Here is a 26,248-nt window from a genome sequence, read left to right as displayed (position 1 = left end):
CCCTAGAACAAAACGAGAACAAAAAAATGTTATCTTAGTGCCAGAGAACAAATTCTTATCGCCGAAGAACTAAGGACATCGAAAGACATACCAACCACACTGACCATGTCCCCCTTTGGACTACTACGCTGCACGATTGCTGGCATTCGTGCTATCTGAAAAATCGATAAGCCACAGCGTATCGCTTATTGCGTAACATATTCTCAGCTGCCCCGTTTCGATAGCGACGCAGTTAGACGTACCCGAGCGACGCAGAGCAAATACTGCGGGTAACAATGCGTAAAAGCATGACATAATTTATTTTTCTGACTCGACCCAACAAGTCTTACAGCAGCGTAAGCATGAGCATGAACTATCTGAATTTTGAATGCCGTACATTGTGATCTGCATGAGTGCAACCACGGAACGAAGATAACTTGAGCATATATTTGTGGTAAGGTTTCAAGTTAGATCAAGACGCAGAAGTCTGACGGAAGCCCGTCTGGTTGGGATGATACGTGGTGACGTTAGAAAACCCCAGGCACTGAGCCGACTAAAGCAAAAATCACACACACACACACACACACACACACACACACACACACACACACACACACACACACACACACACACACACACACACACACACACACACACACACACACACACAAACGCGCGCACGCACGAGCAAACACACACATACACGCACGCGCGAGCGAGCACACACACACACACACACACGCGCGCGCACGAGCACACTCGCGAGCACACACACACACACACACACACACACACACACACACACACACACACACACACACACACACACACACACACACACACACACACACACACAAGGACGCGTCGGCTCCCACAGGGGAGCCTTGTTCACAAGTAAAATGAAAACGTGTGTCCGAGCAGTTCGCTTTAAGTACGCTTGAATATATCACGCGGGCAGCGCGCATATACTGAAGGTACATTGCCATCGCTCGTGTTGAGAGTGCGCGTAGTGGTCGGTATCAAGAGCGACTCGAGATAAAGACGTCGTGACAGTCATTTTTCTCTAGCGCAAACACGTTCCTTCGCGAGCACACACACACACGCACGCACCCAGTCCCCAGTCGATTGCGTGTCCCCTGAAACGTGCTCAGCCGAAGCACTCGATTTAACAATTCATTTTTTCACGTCATAAACGTCCTTGTGTGTGTGTGTATTGAATGTTTACTTCGGTCGGCGCAGTACCTCGGGTTTTCTTAGCGCCATTTCATTGTCTGTCGTGCACTTAAACCCTCCATTCATTTTGGTAGCGCAAAAAAATTAGACACAGACACAAGAGAGGACACGTAGACAGGACAGGCGCTAGAGATCAACTGACTTTTCTGCAAGAAAACACACTAAAACCCGTTGCACAGGCGCGCACGGGCTCAATCACTCTACGAGGCCTTTTTTTATTATTGTGTCTTTAATTTTCTTTGCGCTACCGAAAAGAATGCCAGTGATCACAACCAACTAGCCCGCATTACCGCCTTAAACCCTCACCCGTCCACTTAAGACTAGCGCAGCAGAGATTGAAGCATGGCGAAAAGTTGAATTCGCCGACACCTTGCGTATAGACCAGAACAGAGAGAATTCCATGCGCAGCGCCATATTTGCATCGCGCGTCGCGCCATCTATCGCACACGCGGAGAAACAACACGCCCGGGCTGCCATGCCAGCAGACGCTAGGAAGAGCAAACGCGAAACTCGCGAAACTTAACCGTCGAAGAGCGTGTCTCGCGTCTTTTCTAGCCTGGACGTTTTCGCTGTTTTTATTGGAACATCAAGAACACCTTGCTCATGGAAGTCCACAATGTATACAGTACGTGCTGAGCAGGATACGAAAGCAACCTCGGCACGTACGTACGCTGTTAGATTTGCAAAAAAAAAACGTCCTCGCTGTAGTACGCGTGAATCGTAATTGCAGTGCAGCTCGCGAAAGAGTGAAAGGATGTTTTGTTGCGCCCTATTAGAAGTGGTGCACAAAGTTTTGTGAAAACTCATCATTTCAACATGCATCGCGTGATAATTAGAGTACGCTTTATGGGTAGTTTCGCGGAGCGTACTATTTTTTCACTAGCGCTCTTACGATAATGCGTCTTGCTCACAAAAGCGTGCTACCGGAGAGTATCATCTGCATTATCGTTCATCGATCCCTTTTGGAAGCGATCTGCGCGATTTTAATCTTGCAACGATGATGTTTTACAAGCGAAACTGTGCTACTCTTAGTTAAGCCGATATTGAAATGGGCGGAATCCAGCTGTCTTTTATTAAACGTGTGATGTGTAAATATGCTAAAAATTTAGCTGCCTGAGCTAGCGCTACGCCTGCGAAGTAAAGGGCACTGGCGCGAGTACTGTTTACTTACGTGCCAATATATGTATTATGTGCAGCTGGATGCTTCGTGTCCAAATAAATTTGGGGACATCAAACACTGAAATGAAAGCGCGAAATTCTGGCCAGCTATTGAGGAACACCGTGCCTAATAAGCGCACCCCCACACAAAGCTCGCGCCTGCCTTCAACCCGCCTGCGTGTCACGCAAATTAGGTTCCTAAAATGAAATAGGTGCGCATCAAACTACAGAATACACGCAGTTAATGTACTTACTCGCGCATTTTCACTCAGCTCCTACTTTTTCTGCTTGAATCACAGTTACCCACTCGCGGCGAAGCTGAAAACACCGCACCAGCACTGTTCCCGTGGCGCGTCCTGATCGTCGCAGACAGCGCTAAGTAATATCCTCCTGTTGCGCTGCTTGTTTTGGCATCCAAAGACGACGCAGTAGTGCCCAGACGAGCTCTAATACGCTGAAGCAGCGCGAACGGGTACTTTTTCGCACTTTAAAGCATCAGAATTGCACCTCGCCCTGTTTACTTGGCGCAACCCACACGCGCCTTGGCAGCCCGGTCAGCCCGGCGTCTGGGTGCGAGAGTATCCGCTCGGCTCGCCAGCAGCCTGGGTGCGAGACAGGCGTGCTCTGGTTTATAGACGCCACGAAATATCATCTACCGGTGACAAGGACATGACAAACAGCTCAGACTGCCGTGGACAGGAGCGAGTTACTGCGCACGCAGAGCTCCTCTGGGCAACGCTGATCTGGGGCACTTTGTTGATGCCGCCTACAGTACTTGACACCGTGATTGCAGTCTTCATCGAACGTGTTGAAGGTAGCTAGACGGCCACAGCAAGAAAGGTTAAACTTCTTTCCTTCATCGCTTCTCACATAAACGTGTATGATAACAAATGTTCTTAGTCGTATGTTTGATAATACTATACGCCCAAACACCCATCCTGTAAAGTCAAACGCCGAGCAAATACTGGCAATAACAGTGCATTGCATAGAGGCATGACACGATTTATTTTTCTGACACCACCCATCTCGTATACTGGCGTAAGCATGACCATGAATTCAGGTAAACACGTGGCATAAACTCATATACACAAGCAAATAACGTACTGAACAGAATATTGCTTACCTGCAGATCACATTTACTGCTGTCTTCGGCCAACGTAACAACGAATGCAACACGCTCGACAATTGCCAGTCTCAGGCAAGCGAACAGCAATGCAGCTCGTTGCAACGGCCGCGCCGAGCACTGAACCAACTGGACGTCCCTGTTGCAATGCCTCGTGGCTGATTTGCGGCGGATCGCGCACGTTTAAGAGTGTCCTTGCTTACTCTATCACCAGTTACACGCCACTCACGTACAAAACAAGATTATACCACGCACGTCATCAAAGCGCGGAGCGTAAAACCCGCAAAACCTCGTTGAATCGATGAAACAAAGAGCAGCACAAACGCGGCTTCAACAACCGCATCAACCGTCTCGTATTCGAATGCTCTACCCGGCATACACCTCAAGCTGTACAACGCCAAGGAGAGATGACGCCGTTCCTGGCTCGATGAACTTGAAGCGGAGCCTGGAGGACGCCACATTTGTGACTCACCGCGAGCTCACACATATCTCTATGCGCCATCAATGGAGCGGCTGTCGCATGCTATTTTGTGAACTTGGCGGCTTCTTTTTCTCCTGTGTTGGCAAACTGGTAAGGGTTAAGCGTGTGTGGTGTTATGTTGTGACCTAATGTTTTCTGTATTTTACGGCCGCTTAATTTTAACGCTGAAAATAAACTAGACATGACGACAAGGAAATTCGGATTAAGTGTATTGCGAGTCCTGGAAAATTTTTTCTCGCACCACGGAATGGTTCTTCGATCGCATCGTTAGATTAATTATGTCGGTTGTCGCTTGCTCACAGTACTTTATAGTGTCGCCATTTACCATGGTGTATCCTTTTCTCCGCTATAAGCGAAGCTTCACCGGGGCAAGGAGGAAATAACTTTTATTTAAGACGGCAAGATTTGAGGGATGGGCTCCCTTCCCTAGGTGACAGCCATGAGTCCTTGAGCTCTGGCGGCACCCTCGGCTTGCCGAAGGACTTGGAGTTGCACATCTGGGTCTGGGCTTAGCAGTGCGGTCTCCCACTGCTCTCCGTTAGTGCATGTTCTGTCTTGCCCTGGCACTCTGAGGCAAGCCCACAATATACGATTCAGGTCCGCCCTTCGATTGCAAAACCTACACATATCGGAGTATAACTCTGGGTAGTAGTAGTGATACGCGACCGGACTCGGGAACGTGTTCGTCTGTAAGAGGCGCCAGGCCGTCGCCTGCTGCTTGCTTAGCGAGGTGTGTGCCGGGGGAAAGCGAGCCCTTCCTAGCCTGTAGTGTTTTGTGATCTCCTCGTAACTAACCATGCGGTCTCTCTCCGTCCCCAGGCTTCGTGCTGCACCTGTTCGGCCTGCCAATTCTCGAGCCAGGTCGTGCGCGATTTCGTTCCCGGGGAGGGAGGAGTGAGCCGGCGCCCATATAATATGAACAAGCCGCTCGGCGCGAAAGTTAGCTAGAATTCTTAGCGCTTCCCGCGAGATTCTTCCCTTCGCATAATTTTTAACAGCGGTTTTGGAGTCGCTGATTATGACGTGGGCTTCAGTGGCGTAGCCAGGAATTTTGTTCGGGGGGGGCTCACGTTGCAGCGCGACCTCCTCATTGAATTTTTAGAACGACTAAGTATATGAATAACATTTATTTATTTATTTATTTGTTCATTTATTTATTTATTTATTTATTTATTTATTTATTTATTTATTTATTTATTATATCCTCAAAGGTCCCATATGGGACCTTACATGAGGGGTGGGCGTCATAAAATGGCGGTATCGATGAAGGTGTATGTTAGGATGTGGTTGAGTCTGCTTCCTGGATGGCATTTTTGAAGCGCGCAAAATCGCGGATGACTGCTGCTTCGTTCGGAAGGTCATTCCAGTCTCGGGTCGTGCGCAAAAAGAAGGGCTGCTGAAATGAGGTGGTGTGGGCACATGGCGGAATCACAGCATTTGGATGACTTGTGCGATGACCTCGATGGACCGGCTGGATGAGGTGGTTGTCACGCGGGGTTGAATAAAAGAATCTGTGAAAAAGGCAGAGACGTGCAATACGACGACGAAGAGCGAGGGTAGAAAGATTTAACTGGGATTTGAGGGCGGAGACGCTCGAGTAGCGGGAATAATCTGAAACAATGAATCTGGTTGCTCGGTTCTGTACTGACTCAAGTATTTCGATATGATTAGTTTGGTGGGGGTCAAAGACAGCAGCTGCATACACAAGTTTTGGTCTGACAATGGTGTTATAAGCGAGTAGTTTTACGGAAGGTGGTGTCATGGAAATGTTACGGCGTGTGTACCCGAGAGCGCGGTTATCGGAGTGAATTATGTGATTTATATGGTCGCCCCAAGATAGGTTACTCGAAAGATGGACACGCAGGTATTTAATCGAGTCAGTAGCAGCTATATGACAGTTGTTGATTGTGTAAGTAGCCGGCGTGTGGTTTCGGCGACGATGGAAAGAAATTAGTAATGTTTTTTTCGCATTAAGGGACATCAACCAGGTGGTACACCACTGCTGAATGCGTGAGAGGTCATGCTGTATATAGAGGAGACATCGGTGGGGTTATTTATAGGGCGGTAGAGGACACAATCATCAGCAAAAAGACGGATGTTAGATTCAACGGAAAGCGGAATATCGTTAATGTATATTAGGAATAAAAGAGGCCCTAGGACGATACCCTGGGGCACGCTGGACAAGACATGCGAGAGGTCGGAGGAGTGATCATTAACATGCACGAATTGTTTACGGTTTGTTAGGAATGCTTTAATCCAGTTAAAAACATGCCGATGAAGGTTTAGACGCGAGGTTTTTTGAAGGAGACGGGAGTGGGGTACCATATCGAAGGCTTTTTCAAAATCTAAGAACAGTGTGTCATTTGGGATGTTACGGTCCATATGAAGGTGAATGTCGTGCAGGAATAATGTTAGTTGGGTCTCGCATGAGTGATCTTTACGAAAGCCATGTTGGTTTGGGTGAAAGAAGTTTACGGATGATAAAAATGTAGCAACATGAGAAAAGATGACGTGTTCCATGATCTTTGAACAAACACTAGTGAGCGAGATTGGTCGGTAGTAACGTGCAAATGAGCGGTCACCTTTCTTGAAGAACGGAAAGACCTTCCCAACTCTCCAGTCTAATGGGACTTCACCTGTGTCGGGTGACTGCTGAAAAATGATTGACAATATGGAACTACATACATGTTTAGTATTTTTCAGAATTTTGGCGTTTATGCCATCTATACCGCATGACGAAGAGTTCTTTAATTGGTTAATAACTTTTACAATTCCCTCTGAATTGAATGTAATCTTTGGCATTGGCGGAAAAGCAAAATGCGGAAAATCAGGAAGTTCGTTGTTAGGTTCGTTAGTAAAGACTGAACAAAATGCAGAGTTGACGGATGGAACGTCGCAGTCGGCAACGGGGGATCCAGAAGTGTCACAAAGAGAGACTGTGGTTTTGTCGTCCGGTTTCATAATTTTCCAAAAGCGGCGTGGGTATGTACATGTATTACCATGTACATACATTGTCACTGGTATTACCATTAATATGTATTACCAGTGACAATTTGTATTAGATGCTGCAAATCACTTCTTGAATGCTGCCCTCTGTTAGGAACGAGTAAGAAATGTGTTTTTTCGTAAAAATATTATGTTGGCATGCCCGCAAAATCTTTCCAGGAATAACTGTCTTCAATCTTTTCAATATTTGTGTTTGTGTGTGTGTGTAACAGGTACGGCAAATATCACGTAAACTTCGGAACTGCATCAGCTTTGAACTGAAGAGGTGCCCGATAACAAAAAAATGAAGTCCACGAAATAACCAGGATTTTAATGCAGATTGTTTACGCAAAATGTTAATCTTTTTGCACAAATGATGCGGCCAGGGAAAAGCAAGAATGGGAAAGTACACCTCGAATACGGGCAAAATATAAGTCACCGGAAACAGTGCGCAGTATGCTTACGCAAAACTTCACAAATGTACATTTAAATATGCAATCAATAAACGGAACTAAGCAATGATCACTATACATAATGGCCAACTGATATGTCCTTGGGCCAAGCTGCTGTCTCGGACGCACCATGTAAACAGAACTATAAAGGAAGAGCGCAGAAATAACGAAAGAAACTACTTCAAAACTGTTTTAAAAGTGCGAACCACTATTGTGCACTCAATTTAAAGGAAGGTTGCCGCTTCTAGTTCAAAAAGCAATGAAGAACAAGAACGACAAATGAAAGTAACAAACAATGCTGTTAGTACGGCTTCTCAATAGTTGAATTTGTTTGGTAACGCCGCGTATGCCGACCTCTCAGTGAACAAGGTGAAGCTGTCGATTGGCTGGTAATGTCCACCTGATGCCCGTATTCTTATGTTTATATTAGGTCACAGTGCTAAAGGTACAAAATCCTCACGGCTTTAAAAGGTGGTGAACAATAATATTGCGTCAGAATTACGGACTCATTGACCTGAACTCTGCAACAGTAGTGTCTTTTCCTTTCGTTTGCGCTGATTTTTGTCCTGCTCGGTATCAAAGGACAACGTTGACCCGGCGAGGAAGCTTAGCGAAGCGGTCAATGACTTCCGACACGCTGATGTCGACATTTCTGTGGGCGTACAGAAGTGCCTGGCCAACCATGCGTTCCTCAGACATCGTGGAGCGTAAGTAGTTCTTAAGTAACCTCATGCTTGAAAACGTTCCCTCTGCGCTGGCAGTGGTCACTGGAAGGGTGACTAGAATCCGGAGTAGCTTGTACACATTCGCACAGAACCTGCTGTCGCAATGAGAGAGGGCATCGGTTCCTGTACCGGGGCTCTGGTTTGCTGCTTTGTTCGCCCACTTTGTCCACCATAGTCGCAGTTCTCCAAAACCAGCCCTCGTTTCGACGTCATGCGCAAAAACGGTCAGGAGATTTTCTGCTCCTTTCTCCCGATCATCTTGCATTGGTGGTATTGCGGATGATACAATTAATGAAAAGTCCTTTAGAAGTGTCCTGTGCTGTTCGAACCGTTGGTTTAACTGGGCTAGTACGTGGTTCATGAACGGAATGAACAGGGTTCTGCGAAAATATTCTTCCGCACTTTCGAATGCATTGCTCCCAAGGTTTTGCTTCCGGACACCGGCTCGACGGCTGGTGATCTCCACATTCAGTTTTTCTGCCAATGCCTGCATTTGTGCAAATATTTTTGAGAAAGAAACATTCGTGTTCTTGCGGTCACTTTCAATTGTCTGCTGTATCACTTTCGTCAATGGCAGCGCTCATGTCGATACTCCTCGTCTGCAGCTTATTTGACAGTGGCAAAGTCAGTGCTAACACGTGTTCCGTCACATGCAGGCTTACAAGGAACGCTGGTGAAAAGAGTGCCAACATTAGACTGTTTGCCTGCACTGGACTTTCGCCATTTCCGTTAAACTTAGTCTCCTCTAATGCTGCGATCAACGGCTGAAAGAGGCTCACAAATGAAAGCACTGCATCGTGCTTCTCGGCCCAGCGCGTTTCGCATAGTCCGAAAAGGCGCTGCCTTGTAGGCTCAGGACAGCTCAAACTTATCACTTTTCGCAAAACGTGTGAGCGGCTAGAAGATTTACGAAAAGGCTGACGTCGCCTTCAGAGTCCCAAAACAGTTTCGAATGTCTGTGATGGAGCACGCTGCACACACAACTAGATAAAGGGAGTGACACGCGCAGTGAATACATAGAGTGCGGCTGGATATTTCTCACGGACAGCAGCTTGAACACCATTCGTTTTGTCGGCCATCGAACTTGCACCACCGTAGCCTTGACCACGGAGATGCTGCATGTTAATTCCCATTTCTATAAGGAGCCTTATGATGGTGTCGGCCAGGGCCCGGCCATTTGGTCGTGAATTGGCACAAAGCCTAAGAACACTTCTTCGATTCCGTTCGCATCCTTATTAAGGTACCTTGCACAAACAGTAAGCTGCTCGATACCCGCAACATCCGTCGTTTCATCAGCAAGTACGGAGAAGCAGCCTGCAGCGTTTACTTTTGCGACTAGGCTTTCCTTGATGATTGCAGCAGAGATTTCTATAATGTGGTTTTGTACATATAAACTAAAATATGAGGCCTTATTTGGGCAACTTTCCAAATGCTTTTTTTTATCTGTGTCGCCACAATCCGCGCGCATGCGAAGCAGCTCTTTGAAGTTGCCTGTATTTGTAGAGGAGGCTGTGCTTGAATCCATGGGACCACTGTCTCTATGTCCACGGAGAGCCACACCTTGCCACCCGCAAAAGAGAACTGTTTCAACAATAGGCTGTAACTTCCTTCGGATCTCTCTTATTTGAATTTGCCTGCCATGGTCCAGCTGATCAACAACACTGGGCACACATCCTGAGAAGGTTTGAAGAAAACTATCGGCTACCAGATGAGCGTCAGTGTGATATTTAGTGACTTCATGTGCACCGAAGACTTCGAGGGCGTGCTTCCACTTTTGAAATGGATTGGATACGAGGGCCTTAGTGCGCACATGTTGGCCCTTGCCAATCTCACTTCTGCTAAAAAGGACACACACTCGGCAAAACGCACCCTCTTGAAGCGCTGAGAAGCTAAGCCATCGGTACCTGTCCAGCCAAGCCACGTAAACATTTGTTTCTGCTTAAAATCGTTCATAGACTTAAACATATAGCATGGCGGAGGAATCCAAGGAGAAGCTAGCAGTTGATGTTTTGTGTCATCATCCACTTTTGAGCCATCTGTGTAGAGCCCGATATCAAACTTGCTTCTGCTAACATTTTGAGGGTCATAAAAAGATAAGTAATTAAATAAATGATAATCAGGCTGAAGCCCAATAAATCCCACCACCCGGGTGACGCCGCTGGTTGGTGGTGTATGAGAGCACGAAAAATTTCGGGGGGGGCTGAAGCCCCATAAGCCCCCCCCCCTGGCTACGCCCCTGGTGGGCTTTTGTGGAGGCTAGTGCTATTGCTATAGCCACCTCCTCCGCCACTTCTGCCTTTCCTGTACGTATAGTGCCACTGACCTTGGAGTCCCCTTGAATATTCGTGGCTACTATGGCCATGTTTCGGCCATTCTCGTATTCCGCTGCATCTACATAGATCACGTCCCGATCGTTGCTGAATTTTTTATGCAGTGTTTTCGCACTTTCTATCCTTCTATCCTGGTGATGCTCAGGATGCATATTTCTAGGTAATGGGGGTACTATGATGTGTTCCCTCACTTCCCGCGGAATGTCTTTTTTGACCCCATGTTGTACGTCATACGTGACCCCAATTGTGTCCAAAATATGTCTGCCCGTGGGGCTCTGTGTTAGCCGGTCATACTGTGCCACCGTGTGGGCCTCTATCAGCTCTGCGAGCGTGTTATGTAGTCCTAGCGCCGAGAATTTGTCGTTCGACGTATTTATTGGTAGTCCAATTGCCTGTTTATATGCTTTCCTAATGATGCACTCTATTTTGTTCTGTTCGGCTGCGTGTAGTTTAAGATATGGGGCGAAATACACAATGCGGCTGACGACAAAGGCTTGGACTAAACGAATTAAGTTGTGCTCCTTCCTACCATAGTTTTTGTTGGCTATTCTTTTGATCAGTATGATTGTTTGGTAGACGCTGTTCTCTAATATCCTTATAGTTTCTCCATTGTGACCGTTCTCAGACATACGGAGGCCTAGGACTCTTAGGTTCGCTACCGTGGGTATTTTATTTCCCCCAGCGAATATCGCAATGTCTGGCCTTTCCTGCAGGCTTTTTCGTCCCCTACATGTGGGTCTATAAATGAGCAATTCCGATTTTTGAGGAGAGCATTTTAGCCCCTTACCTTCAACATATCTCTCTACCCTGTGAACGGCCTCTTGTAATATCTCTTCAATTTTGCCGTCGCTCCCACCCGTCACCCAGAGGGTGATGTCACCTGCGTACACGCTATGTCTGGGGCCCTCTATCTTGTTGAGTTCTGCGGGCAGGCCGATCATCGCCACATTAAATAAAAAGCGAGACAGCACCGAGCCCTGTGGCGTCCCCCAACTGCCGAATTCGATCTCTTCGGACCTTGCCTCTCCGATTGCAATTCATGCTGTACGGTTGGAGAGGAAATCTTTCACATACGCGTAGGTTCGTTGTCCTATCCCCAATCCCTGAAGATTCTCTAAGATGGCTCTATGTGTGATGGTATCGAAGGTCTTAGTGAGATCGAGGCCAAGGATAACCTTAGAGTCCAGAGATCGAGTCCCCTCGTCTAGTATCTGATGCTTAAGCTGTAACATAATGTCTTGCGTTGATAATTTTGGTCTGAAGCCGATCGTGGTGTGTGGGAAGAATCCGTTCTCCTCCATGTGGTTAGTGAGACGCGTAAGGATGACGTGCTCCATGACTTTGCCTATGCATGAAGTAAGTGAAATTGGTCTAAGGTTATCCAACTGTGGTTTCTTTCCTGGCTTCGTAATCATAATAACCTGGGCAGTCTTCCATTGAATCGGAATGGTTCCGCTCTCCCAACACTTATTCATGTACTCGGTGAGGGCCTTAATGGACTCGTCGTCCAAGTTTCTGAGCGTCTTGTTGGTTATTCCATCGGGTCTAGGAGCAGACCTCGGGTTTAGTCGAGGGAGCTCGAATCTAACCTCGGCCTCCGATATACTAGCATCGAGTTTAACGTTGTCCTGCCCCTTGTACTCGGGAAATGGTTCCGTGGTTGTGTCTGTAAAATACTTTTGCCGAAGTTCGTGGAAGAGCTCTTCCTCTGTTCCTGCATAGTTATGTACTACTTTTTGCAGATTATGCCTCTGTGCAGTCTTTGTGCTTTGCGGGTCTAGGAGACTTCGGAGAATGTTCCAAGTCTTGGACATTCTAATTTCCCTTTCCATCAAGTTACACTTGGCTTCCCAGTGTTGTTGGGTCAGCCGATTCGCATGTACCTCTATCTCCTTGTCCAATGCAGCTACTTTCTTTCTTAAATTACGATTGTGTTTTTGGCCCTTCCACGCTTTTGGATACTATTCTTTGCTTCCCACATGTGCAATAGTTTGCTATCCACCCCCTCCATCCCCGCCTCCTCGGGAACGATTTTGGTGGCTTTCTTTACACTCTGTTGGAGCTTCTCCACCCATTTCTCTATATCCAGTATGGTCTCCTCCCCATCCTCCTCTCTGATTTTGCGGAAAGTGTCCCATTCTACGAGCGCCAGTTTTCTGCCCTTCTTTTTCTGAGGGCCTGCATGCACCGTGTAACTACGATGTAATGATCGCTGCCAAAATTTTGCTGCGTGTTTACCCATCGCGAATCTGGTACGTTCTTCGTAAATGTTAGGTCCGGTGTCGTGTCGTTACTTACGCTGTTTCCTATTCTAGTGGGTGCCTCAGGATTCGTTATCAGCGTAAGGCCATCGTGTTGAGCGTCTGTCCATAAGTTGCCACCCTTTATATTCTCGATAGAGTATCCCCAAGCCGCGTGCGGTGCGTTAAAGTCACCGACTATGACGAGAGCCTGTCTGTCCGCTATGCTCAACGCTTTACGGAAAAGTGGACCAAATTTCGGCTAATGTCGAGGTGGACTGTAAATGTTAAGCACAAAGAGGCTTCCCTCTCCCTTACGGGAGGGGATTATTTCGATCAGGACGTGGTCTATGCTGTGCATTCCGGTATCGTGCTCCACAGCCGCGAGGTTTCTGTGTACTAGAGTCGTGACAGTTCCTTTCTCGCCAGAAGTACTATACGATTTGTACCCCGATAATTTTGCCGTCCCCCCGGTCTCCTGTAGGGCGATGACATCTGGCGCCTCCCTGTTGATTACGAATTGCTGCAGATTCCCCCGTTTTCTGCGGTACCCACGGCAATTCCACTGCCATATGCTGTGCATATTACGTGGCGCCATGTTTGTTTATGGAATCCTCCCGGGTGACCTTGCTATTTTCCACTGTGGGTGGTCTGCTATACGGTTTGCTTTTAACCGGCCCCGCACCAGCCGACCTAACGTCCTTTTGCGCGCTCTCTATCGTTGTTACTCTGTGTTCGAGTCCATCAAATCGCTGTTTCATCTCTACGTACATGTTTGTAATTTGATTTTGTAGTGCATCGAACATTTCCTTAAACATTCCTTTAACCTCGCTGATTGAGAAGTCACCGGTTTCCTCTGCTTTTTCCTGCGCTCTCCTTTTAGGTGGCGGTGATTGCCCGCTCATTTCTGCGGGAACAGATGTCGGAGTTCGACTAGGCGTTGGCGTTCTGTTAACAGAGGGTGTATTAGTCATCGTACCCGTTTTCCTCTGCTGCTGGAGCTTCGCATTTTCTTCTTTGAGTTGTTTAATTTCCTCTCTAAGCGTTAGATTCTCTCTAGTAATCTCTTCTAACATTTTCTTAATCTGCGTCATTTCCTGTTCTAAGGCGGACCCCATAGCATGAGTTGGAGAAGCAGTGCCGTAGACCGTACTTGCAAAGCTCACCTGAGCGCTGCTGCCACCACCACCTTGCTTAGCTCTCGAATTAGACCTGGGCCTTGATCTCGATCGGGTTTTGGACCGGGACCTGGATCTTCCTCGACGCTCTCCCCCGGTAAGCCTCGGGAAGGACCCGGATCGGTCTCTTTCCAGGCCGTTCCCGCTGTTCTGCTTGTTTGTGTCTTTGTCCGACTGCTTGCTCGTTGGCTCTTTGTGGCCGTTGCTGTGTAATCCGCTGAAGTCATTGTACTTGTAGCAGGCTTCAACGCACGCTGCCCTTGCCTCCTCCTCTTCTCTCCTCGTCCGTTCCCAGCGACGTCTTCTAACCAGGTACGGTATCTTGCATCTTGCCTTACACCTCTTGTCTCCAGTGGGGTGATCCTTACCGCATAACTGGCATTCCACCTCGCACATGTGATCTTGAGCTGGATTCTTGCTTCCACAGCCCCTACACACCTTGTCGTTGAGGTTTGGGCACACGTCTGCTCTATGTCCCAGTCTCCCACAACCGTAGCAGACATCGATGTGCTTCCTGTACAGCGTGCACTTAACTAGCATCGCTCCATACTTCACATATCTTGGAACGTGAAATCCTTCGAACAGTACAATCACATTGTTCGTGTTTCCCATTCTTTTCGCATGAAGGACTCCTGGGTTCCGTGGCGTCACCAGGTTGCTTAAGATGTCTTCAGGGCTCTCCTCCTTGGACACTCCTCGTATGAGTCCCTTTGACGTGTTATCCGGGGCTGCCCTGTACGCACTGGTCTCAAATTCCTTCTCACCTATTCGTAGTCTGGTAATGGCCCCGTACCGTCGGGCTCGCTCCTCGGATGGCGTGCTGATGACCAGTATGTTCTGCGTGTTGTTAATGCACATGCTGTCTTCCTCCGCCGTCTCCCGACCGACCCCCGCAGCGTTCCGCAGGCCGCAATATATGCGGTCCATCCTATATTCTGAGACGTTAAGCCCGCCATGTGGACGCACGATCACTCTATAATCTTCCGTCGGCATATTGGGCAGCCAACTCGCCTTGATGATTTTTCGTACGTTCCGCTCGTTCTTCCACTTGTTTCTTGGCGTCTCCCCGACAAAGGGCGTCCCTCGCTGCTTATTTCCCGCCGAGCCGGTCTCCCCGCCGACTTGCGTCTTGGCGCCTCTTCTCACTTCGCACCAGCCTGATTCTTTTCCAAACTCTTCCGGTTGTATTTCTTCTCCTTCCACACTCACAACCTCCATTTCGACACCACTCGAGCCCTCGAAGAGGAACGGGGGGCCCCGAACAGCTCCGACGGCGCGTTCGTATGAACTCTCCCCACCGCCGCGGCGGCAGAGACAGTGGCGTCGAGTGCGCGTTCGTTGAGCTTAGCTGCCGCGTCGGCGTGGCGACCCAGAAAACACGGTTGAAGCACCGAAAAGATGTGGCCCACCTGTGTAAGCGTAGTGTCCAGACGATCCCGAGGCCTTCCTTCGTCCACTGGTGCGAAAGATTTAACAAAAAGCCTCGTTTTTGTGCCGAGAATCATGTGAAAACTGCGGAGCCGGCACGACGTGCGTCCGCACTCCGTGGCAAATCAATTTTAAATGCAAAATAGATGTAAGAGCAACTGAAGAAGTTATTTAGCACATATATATAACCAACATAATACGGTATTTCGTTCTTGTGCTTCTGCCCATGTCTGTGCGGATTTTATGCCACTTGTCAAATTACGCGTTGTGGAAGCGGGCTCTCTTTATTGAACTCCAAGCTTTAATTCATACCCCACCATCGCTTGCCACAGTATCCCGCAATGTAAAATGGCTGCTTCTATGATTTGCTTTTCTGCTGTCAAGACCCGTTCTGTGTACACATTATCCGCTGTGCTGAAGCCAGCCTTGAAAAAGACAGACCGCGATGTGACACAATCGGCTTCCACGTGCTTCATGTGTAGGTGCCCTGACGGATGAATCACTGCGCTTTTCAGAAGTTACAATATAAAGTTTACAATGGATATCGCGGTGCTTTCGCCTTTAAAATGACACGCTACTGTCAATGTAACCTATATGTGAGAGTGAAATGAAGAGAACACAGATAAAATTGTTTTAACAGCCACGTAACTTATAAAATTATAAGTTACGTGCCTTTTTATGGTGTCGTAAACGTTACCATGATTAGAGTGTATCCCTTAAACCAGATGTTTTGAGATGGCATTGTGATTGTGACTTTTGCAATGTTTTTTTTTGTTTTGGTTTAGCTTGGTCAGCTTGGCGCTAAGCAGAGTTCACTTGTCATTATGCTTTCATACCGAATCCATGAACTACTTACCGAAGAATGGCAAGTCGATGTGCGTTAGCACATGCGTAACCGAGCCAAAGCTTGGCTAACCTCCCTGCCTTTCCTCTTCGTTTCTCTCTGTCTTAGATGGTGCCTCTGGTTTTAACACGTATTCACAACTCAGAGTAAGGTGATCACTAGAGACGGGATTTTAGGCAAATGCCTATTTTGTTCCCTGTGTTCCTATCACGCCACTTTGATATATGAGTATTAATTAGAGGTTAAGAAGGGCTTTTGTAGTGTTTTTATAGTGCCTATAAATGCCTAGTTTTGGCGTTTGTGCATAAATGCTTACAAATGCCTTTAACTGCCTATTTTGAAAATTGGCGCTTATATGAACACTATTTAGCCTCAAGTTTCGCTGCGGGGTGCAGTTTGAGACCGTTATTCATGCTTCCGTGCAGCATTGAGTGTTTGGAACTATGGGGTTGAACCTAGTCCTCCCTCAAGTTCAACCAACTCCCCGAAACAACCGCTAATAGTAGTGAAGTGGAACACGCCAGCGAGCATTCGCCGCCGCACTCACACGGCGTGAACGGTTGGCGAATGCGAGACCGCGGAGAGCCGTCAGCGGAAAGGAGAAAAAATATATATATAGAAAATTACGGCAGCTTCGCAATAGCCGTGCCAAGACTCCCTCTTTTTTCCTATTCCTTTCTGTCATGTTCACTTCTATTTGTTTCGCTCTGTCTCCGCGTATCTTTCTCGCCCTTTCTCTCTCTCTATGCTAAACTTTACTCTCTCCCATCCTCCTCCCCCGCACTTGGCATTCCCGCCACCTCACTGTACTGTACTACAGAACGCTATGCGATGTTCTGCCTGTATTGCCGAGTGGTTAAGACGCTCGCCTTCCGAACGCGGGTTCGGAGGCCGCCGCCTCGTGATGATTTTCTCTTTCGTTATATATTTCATTCTTTCTTTCTGATACTCGCCTCGGTGGTCTAGTGGTTATTGCGCTCGACTGCTGACCTGAAGGTCGCGGGACCTAATCCCGGCCGCGGCGGCCGCATTGTAGATGGAGGCGGAAATAGTTGAGGACCGTGGGTTTAAATTTAAATGAACGTTAAAGAACCCCAGGTGGACGAAATTTCCGGAGCCCTCCACTAAGGCGTCTCTCATAATGATATCGTGGTTGTGGGACGCTAAACCGCATCAATTATTATATTATTTTTATTAATTCTTTCTTTCTGTCCCCCTGTTTCTTTCTCTTTCTCTCTCTCTATACTCGTGCTCTCACCCATCACAGCTATTCCATCCCGCCCCGGAGCTATCGGCGCACGTGTTTTGGAAGCGAAGCAACAGGACTGAGGAAGAGAGCGCGTGCTCATTCATGGTTTCTGTTCGCACTACTCGGCGCAACGAAAAGCTTAAAGAGCTGCGCTCTTACAAAGAAAGAAAATGTGATGTGCACGGGCTTTCTTTTGTTTTGTTTGTACTTTGTAAGGTGTTCACTGCAGTAGCGTAGCGAGAAATTTTTTTTCGTGGGGGGAGGGGGGGGGGAGTTCAACCCTTCCTTATCTCTGTTGCTGCGTGCGTTTGTATGTGTGCGTGTGTATGCACGCATGCAAAACTGAAAAGTTTCGCGGGGGGGGGGGGGGGTTGAATCCCCCGAAGTCCCCCGGCCTCCCTGGCTACGCCAGCTATTCACTGTCAGGGGAGAAATTGGCTCTACGCCGTTCCACCAGGCCAATAGTAGGAACTCCTCCCTCTGGTCTTTTAGCGATATGGCTATCTGCTCCTCCTCTGCTCTTCGCAGTCACGCCGAAAAGACATTCAGTAGTGTTTCGACAGTGGACACTTGACTCACCGTGCAGAACATGGGAGAGACCGTGTTCTGCGAGCAGTGCGGCAGAACGCACAATTGTACGGCTATGTTCAACTGTTGGCGCCTTTGTGCCATCTTAAGCAATAACATTTTGTTTTCCTGCCATAGATACAGATCGCGCACGTCTTCGTTTGAAATTATTTGCATTTATGTGAAAATTTATTGCTCCTATAATTGCGATTTTCGAAGCCTAAAACGTCGTTTTGCCTGCCTATATTAACGAGTTTTTGAATGCCTAAAATCCGGCCTCTAAGACAGCCGGTCCAGGATGGGCTCGATCTGGCGCTGTCATGATAAACCAGTGTTGTGCCCAGAGCGCGTCTACCGGGGCGCCTTCACTGTTCTCGAAGGGGACAGGTTCAGCGACAGCTTGTCCAACAGCCTGGCTGAAGATTTCTTGCACAAAGCAGATGCGTACCGTGCCAAGGTGAGTCGTCGATGCGTTAACTGCTGTAGTTCCTCACCGCCAACTCCGCACGCAGCTGGACAGCCTGTTCAACACGAGTACCTCTCATTTCCGTGGCACAGAAGTGATCGCTTTCCAAAGGTGAGAGCCAATTGTTCTCAAGCCACACGTTCAACACACCACATTAAAAGCGCATAATTTAGGTTAATTTTTAACGCAACGCAGCGTAAGCTAAGCTAAAGCTGCGTAATGGCTTGTCAGGCGCACTTGGTTTCGCAAAACATGTACAGTGCCATCCACTCTTAGGGTGAACACGGCGCAGCGTGGCCGCACTCCGCGCAGCGCCAGCGCACCTCGTGTGGCCGCGCATCGAAGCGTGGCGGCGCAAACGCAGAGGGACGCGCGGGAGCGACTGAGCGTGGTATGCAACAGAGTTGCACCATTGCCGTGGTGCCGCTCTTGCCTAGCTGTAGTACAGCAAGAGTGGCGCGCTCTTGTGCGCCTACGCCACTTCGATTCGGTGCGCGGCCGCGCCGGATGCAATGGCGCTCCGCGGAGCGCAGCCACGCTGAGCCGTGTCCATCCTAAGAGTGGACGCCATTGTACGTACAGTCGACCGCGATATGAAGGCTATCGCGCGAGTGTTGACCGGCCTAGCATCCCAGGGGCCTAGCGACACGTTTAGGAACAGTGAAAATCAAGATTACACATCCTTCTCGCCCACGTTGGCTGTTCCATGCTACAACAATTGCCCCTACGACGAACTGCGCATCCTCTCTCTCTATTTTAGGCTTTCCATTCTTTGCGATCAAGTGTATTCTTCATTAGCTCTTATCTCCTCGGACGGTAACAAAATTGCTGGGAAAAATCTGGTAAAGCTGGTGCTTCGCACTTCTTCGTTTGAGCGCCTTGCTAAGATGAACAAAATATATCGCCTTGTCATAAAAATAAATGAAAATGTATCTTTCTCAGACGGTAGTCGTACCAGCTTAAGGAACAGCAAAAAGAATGAGTGAAACTTGCCTGATACTTCCCTCTCCTCGAAAGCGCATTGTGGGACGTGGCGCTGTTGTAGTCCTTGGTCGACGCTCGCGCGATAACCTCAAATCGCGCTCGACTGTACATCCGCCAAATATATGCAACCTGAACGCACGAGCATCGACCGCCGAGTCGATGAGCGCCGTATGACGGAGTACAGCCGCCAAATGAACGAGAATACGCGCGCGCGCGCGCAATGAGCAGTCCTGTGCAGCTGTCCTCTGCTGGGCTGCTCCGGGAACCGGAAACCACCCCCGCTTCTTTTGAGCACCGTTATCGCCATCATTTTTAGATGCGAAGCAGCTTTTGCTCGGGGCTGTGTCCGGCGGTGGCGTCCGCGCTCCACTGCGCATGCGCGTCCCCTGCCACTCTCTCTTCTCTCCTACGCTCCCCCCTCTCGCGCGCCTCATTCTAATATTAATAATATTTGGTGTATTACGTCCTAAAACAACGATATGAATATTAGAGACGCCGCAGTGGAGGGCTCTTGAAATTTCGACCATCTGGTGGTCTTTAACGTGCACCTAAATCTAAGTACACGGGCCTCTACCACAGCGCATGAGCCTAATCTCTCTCCCACTCTCCTCCTTTAGGCAGGTAGTCGGTCGCCTTCTCTCCTCTCCTCCCTTGCGCTGCAGCCGCGGCACAGCCTCTCCTCCCACGTGATGCGCCAGCGCATGCCCGTCCCCTCCCCCTCTTTCCTCTCCTCTCCTACACTCCCCCCTCTCGTGCGCCTCATTCTCTCCTGCCACGAGTAGGCAACAGCGACGCCTCCGGCGTCCTGACGCGACACGAGCGGCCGATGGCCACCTCTGCTTCTGTGGCTCTAGACGCGGGGCGCTCGTGCTCTCCTTCCCTCGCTGAAGAATCCCACGACGACACAAACGGCATGGAATGCAGAGAGGCAGAGCACATGATCGTGCGACTTTGCGGGAGTCGAATACCTCGGCCACCGGCAATTACACGCAGCGGGAGCTGGATGGAGACTGGAAGGCAGTGCTGATTCTACGCCAGAGGAAGGCACAGGCTCGAGAGAGAGAGGGAAAACATTTATTGCAGAGATATTTGTGAGTGAAGGTGGGAGGGTCCCTCATTCCAAGAACCCTCTGGCCTGGATTGCCCGCGGGGCTTGGGCGACGAGTTGACGCTGGTCGACCAGATCCGGCTTGGAGATCAAAGCCTCCCACGCTTCACTGAGGACGGTTGGGTCCGCATCTGTTGCTGCTGGTTGTAGCGCTGGCATATTGGCTTTGCACTGTAGTACAAGGTGGGCCAAAGTGTCTGGCACATTGTAGTGTGGGCAGATGTAGCTGTGCAACGTTGGTTTCATATGGTGGCAATGTATGCCGTTAATGAACGTATTACTTTGGAGTCGCCTGCAGTCGGTGCCTTCGTCTTTGGGGTGTGGTGGAGGGTATAACCTGCGTCCGAGCCGATGGTGTTGCAGCAGTGCATGGTAGGTTAGGGGTACCGATTCTGTTTCTTCTGCTGATGTTGTTAGGAAGGTGTCTGGGGCCTCATGCAGGGAAGCCCGGTGGACGCATGCGCGGGCCGCGGCGTGTGCCGCTTCATCCCTTCGAGGCCCTCGTGATCCGGGACCCATACAACGCAGGTGTAGGGAGTAGGAGTGTTCATACGCTGAAGTAGTCGTATCGTAGTCGTGGAGATTCTGCCTTTCAGGTAGTTCCGCGCAGCTGTTTGTGAGTCGGTGAAGACCACGATGGAGTCTTCACTCGTCTGGGTCGCGAGTGCTATAGCGACTTCTTCCGCTGTGTCCGCGCGTTTGGCGAGGATGGTTGCCGATGCCAGTGCCGTACCCTTGCAACCTGTGACGCTAATCGCGAAGGCGTTACGTCCTGGATACTTGGTTGCGTCTACATATCGCGCCTGCGGGTCATTGCGGTGGTTGTTCCTGATGGTGTTTACCCTGGCGAGACGCCTTCCGCGGCGATGTTGAGGATGCATATTGCGAGGGATCGGCTGAACTTCCAGGCATTCTCTGAGCTGCGACGGTATCTTGTCCTTACGTTCGTCATCGGTTTCTAAGGTGGTTGCGTGGCCTGTTCGTCGGAGCAGTGCTCGTCCCGTAGGTGATAGCTTGAGTCTCTCGACCTTGTTGATGAGGTGTGCTTCGGCGAGTTCCTCCCATGTATTGTGGACTCCCATGCGAAGCAATCGGTCAGTGGAGGCGGTTGGCGGCAGCCCTAAGGCAAGCTTTGTGGCCTTTCGTATCAGCAGATTTAGTTTTTGTTTCTCCGCTGGTTTCAAGTTTAAGTAGGGTGTTCCGTACGTTATGCGGCTGTAAAGGAGGGCTTGCATCATTTTTAAGGTATCGTGTTCTTTGAAGCCTCTGCGGCGGTTGGCCACCCGCCGTATAAGGTGAGTGAGCTGTGTCACGGTGTTCTGCAGCCGGGGTAGTGTAGCGGAGCCGGACCCGTCCTTATGTATATGGAGTCTGAGGACACGAAGTGAGTCAACATGTGGTATTGCGATGTCTTGTAGAAAGACCTGGGGGTCCAGTGCGTCGTAACTTGGCGGTCTGCCCCGGGTGCGTGCCTCAAGTACTAACAATTCAGATTTTCCCGGAGCACTTTGAAGCCCACATGTAGTGAGGTATTGTTGAGTGATGTTAACCGCCTCCTGAAGGCGGTCCTCCTGCTCGCCCGTACTAGCGCCTCTTGTCCACATAGTAATATCCTCTGCGTATAAAGCATGATGTACACCAGGGACATTGTCCAGGAGGCGGGGAAGCTTGAGAAGGGCCACGTTGAAAAGGAGTGGGGAAACCACCGATCCTTGAGGCGTACCTCTGCTAGGTAGATGAAAAGGCTCACTGCGGATGTTGGCTATCCCAATCGTGGCCGTGCGGTTGGTAAGGAAGGCAAGCATGTAGGCGTATGTTTTAGCACCGCAACCGACGTCTTCAAGGTTGCGGAGAATAGCTTCATGGCTCACATTGTCAAAGGCGCTCTTTACATCCAGGGCTAGAATAGATGACTTGCTGTGTTTGCTCAGATGGACAAGAATTTCTTCCTTTATCTCTAAGAGGACGTCCTGCGTGGAGAGCATCTGGCGGAAGCCAAACATGGTGTTCGGGTAGTGGCCGTTTTCCTCGAGATGTACGGTGAGCCGCTCGTTCACCATGTGTTCAAAGAGTTTCCCGGCGCAGGACGTAAGGGAGATGGGGCGGAGATTTGCTATGGAGATGGGCTTGTTCGACTTGGGTACCATGGTCACCTCCGAGTGCTTCCAGGGCCTTGGCAGCTCGCCCTTCATCCAACAGTCGTTATAGTGCCGAAGGAGCGCTGTCCACGCCCGGGGTGGTAACTGTCTCAGGTGCTTATTGGTGACTCTGTCTTGGCCTGGGCTCGTATTGCGTGTAAGCTTCGCGAGGGCCGCTTGTAGCTCTGCCTGCGTGAAAGGCCGATCGAGGCCTTTGTTCGGTGCTCCATGGTACTACCTGGGGGCTGGAAGGTTGGTGGAGGTAGCTGGCGAGTCAGCGGAGTCACATAGCTTAGCTTGAAGTTCTTGGAGTAGCTGCTCCTCTGTGCCTTCCTAGGTGTGGATAAGCCGTTGAATTGTATGCCTTTGTTGAGTTTTGGTGTGGGTGTCATCGATAGGGGCTCGAAGAATATGCCAAGTCTTTTTTGTGCTCAGTGTCCCTTGTAGTTGATCGAAAAAGGACCGCCAGTTCTGGCTCGCAAGTTTTTCGGCATACTCCTGTGCGTGCATGGTAAGTACGGCAATGCGGCGCTTGAGCCTACGGTTAAGCCTTTGTCGTCGCCATCGCTTGATAAGCGATCTTCGAGCCTACCATAGATGAACAAGATGATTATGGACTGCCGGTTTGTCTTCGTTCAGTTGTATGGTCTTGGTATGGCCGTCAGCAATGCCTGCGATGCCTTTTAGCCAGGCCTCAATGTCTTCGATGGTCGAGTCGTCATCCAGGTCCTGCCTGTACGCATGCCAGTCCGTTAGCCGCGCCTTTCCCATCTTGGGCGAACGGTGAGCCTATTCGACCTCTATTTCAATGATGTGATGATCGCTCCCTAGAGTGTCCGGGAGTCTTGTCCACGTCGCCTTTTGCATGTCTCGAGTGAACGTGAACGTGAGATCAGGATTAGTGTCCTTCGATACGCTGTTGCCCACTCGTGTGGGTTGGAGCAAGTCATTCCATAACGTCAATCCATGCTGCTGAGCGGCGTCATGAACACGTGCCCCTTTCTTGGTGGTGTGGTGGTAGCGCCAGGCCGCATGTGGGGCGTTAAAGTCCTGCACTACCACCAGTTGGTTTCCATTGACTCTTTGACGAAGCTCGCTGACAAAATGGTCGTATTGGTGGAGCTGCTCCCGCGGCGGGCTGTACAGGTTGGCTAGGTACAAGCTCTGTTCAGTCTTCCGAGTTGGGATTATCTCCACCGTGGTGTGCTCTATACCAATGTCTTCAATCTCATGAGCCTGTGCAGTGAGTGTTTTCTTGACCAAAATTGCGGTACGGGGTGTGCGTGCGAGTGTGCTCTAGCCGGAAAGTCTGACTTTTTTGTATTGTTTTCCTGCAAGGCGATCATATCTGGTTTGTTTATTTTAACATATTCTTGTAGGCTAGCAAAACGAAGTCTGTAGGATCTGTAATTCCAGTGCCAAATTCGAAGAGTGGGGAGTGCCTCATGCTGTCTACGTCTGCGAGCCGCCATGTTGGCCGTTGGCCTCCACCTGGTGTCACTCGTGTGGTGCCCTCGATCTAAAATCTGCTGCAGATTCCCCCTCGGTCTTTCTCTCTTTGTGCTTGGTTCCTGATTGCTCCGCCAGCTGCTCATGAGTTACGAAATTTTTGTATGCATAGGTTATGAAGTTGTGCTGTTGTGCCATGAAGCCGTCCAGCTTGGCGTCGAGTGTGGTAGTCGTACGGGTCACAGGGTCTACCTTTTCCATGATTTTAGTTACCACTGTCTCTATGGTTCTGTCTACGGATGCGAGAAGTTTCGTAGTGAGGGCTTCTTCGAAAGCTAGAAGGCGTCGTTCGACGAGGTCGAGCATCTTCGTTTCATGCGCTTGCAGCCGCTCTTCTGCCCGTTTCAGTATTCGGGCTTCTGCCTGCTTTAGAATTCTTTCCTCAATTTCCGGCGTGCCGCACTCGGCTGGTGGTCGCTGTTGTATCGTTCTCTGTAGGTCCTGAACTTTGTTTTCTAGAGCCCGGAGGGTCACCGTCTCAGCAGGCAATGCGCTGGTGGTTTGATGAGACCTGGGTCCGTTGCTGCCGGTCACCGCTCTGGCGTAACTGACTTGCTTACCGGAGCGAGACTGTGATCGGGTGCGCGACCCAGATCTCCCGTTGTGGTTAGAGTGAGGGCGGCTTCGGTCAGGTCCTTAGTGAAGCGAGGGAGCCTGTGAACTTTCCGATGTGCTAGCCATCCCGGGAAAGTCCCCGGTGCTAGGACTCCAGTGTTGCTCTCGGGCGCGAGAGTTATGAAGCTGCTATTGTCGAACTTGTTGTGGAGGTGGGTTGCTACGGAGTTTCTTCTTACATTCCTTTCCTGCTGTCTTGTGGTCTTCGCCACAGATTTTGCACTTCGGTTGACAGTCATGTGCCTCTGTGTCCTTGTCCCAGCCGCATTTGTAGCACAAATTGACTTTCGGCTGAGGGCAGATGTCTCGTCGGTGACCGATGGCGCCACAGGTTCTGCAATATTGGACGGACTTCCGGTATGGTTTGCATCTGTAGTCCCCACTCATGTACGTTACATAAAAAGGAACGTGCTGTCCGTCGAAAGTGATAACTGCGGCTGTTGAAGATCCCAGCATGCGCGCCACGAAAGCGCTGTATCTTGAGTCCACACGAAGTCCTGCGACAATCTCCGCGGGGGTTGTACCGGGTTCAAGGCCGTAGATCACTCCGCGGCACACATCATCGGGGTGTCTAATGTGCGAATTTACTTCGTATATGACTCCTCCGAGTTGTATAGCGTTTATACCTTGCAGTTTGGAGGCTCGTTTCGTGCTTGCTGTGCTTGCGATGATCACATTTTCTACTTTATGCGTCTGTACTCGCACATTATCGTAGAAGTCCTGCTGGGTCAAGCCACTGGATCTTCCTATGGCATGTGTCACCTCGATGAGCGTTCATTTTGAGAGATCAAGTTCTGCTTGAGGGCGGAACACAATTTTGAAGTCATCAGTAGGGAAGGATCGCATTTTTGTACTGCGGTGACGCTGGGGTTGAGACGTGGTGTCTGGCTGTGGAGTTTGCTTGGCTCTTTCTTCGGCTGACTGAGCGTCTTCTTTTGCTGACCTACCTTTACGGCTAGCGTGTAGCCACTCAATGTAGCTTTACCCGCTGTTTTGCCGCTATTCGCATCGAACGTCCAGTGTGATGCTGTTTTTGAGTAATCCTCTGTGTTTTCCGCTTGCATCGTACTCATACCTTCTTGGCTTCGGTTGGTCGTCTGCGTATCCATGCAAGCGCCTGACCTTCGCCTCAGGCGCTGTTTCTGCCTATTGCGCAAGCGCAGGGGCGTAGCCAGAAATTTTAAATGCGAAGCATTTCTTAGCGAACTTCTGCGAGTTTGAGCGTATCTATCTATCTATCTATCTATCTATCTAGCCGCCTACGACTTTGTGCTCTCCTGGCCGTTTCGTTAATCGGATGTCTACCAAAATTGGTATGGAATAACATGACCGTATTACGAACATAAAGGACAGGTCGTAACATGAAAATCATGACATGCATATCATGAACAGCATGATTTACATTCCACGGCCTTGGGGCTCTTGCGGCCATTCCGTTATTTTCACATATACCAAA

The 26,248-nt window shown here is 49.5% G+C and overlaps 1 protein-coding gene and 1 long non-coding RNA gene across 2 annotated transcripts in view; both read left to right on the top strand.

Moving 5' to 3' along the window:
* The window catches only part of LOC125756919 (uncharacterized), a 496,701-nt gene that overhangs the window by 91,528 nt on the left and 378,925 nt on the right, over positions 1–26,248 (top strand). The window lies entirely within an intron of this gene.
* Positions 1–26,248, top strand: part of LOC119383530 (atrial natriuretic peptide-converting enzyme) — a 283,080-nt gene that overhangs the window by 64,149 nt on the left and 192,683 nt on the right. Inside the window, exons 4-5 of the mRNA XM_049411982.1 lie at positions 18,317–18,429; positions 18,485–18,549. Of these exons, the coding sequence (XP_049267939.1) occupies positions 18,317–18,429; positions 18,485–18,549 (178 nt within the window). The remainder of the gene's footprint in view (positions 1–18,316; positions 18,430–18,484; positions 18,550–26,248) is intronic.

This window comes from Rhipicephalus sanguineus, chromosome 1, assembly GCF_013339695.2.
Source record: "Rhipicephalus sanguineus isolate Rsan-2018 chromosome 1, BIME_Rsan_1.4, whole genome shotgun sequence".
NCBI lineage: Eukaryota > Metazoa > Arthropoda > Arachnida > Ixodida > Ixodidae > Rhipicephalus > Rhipicephalus sanguineus.
This window is presented reverse-complemented; position numbering and strand designations above follow the sequence as displayed.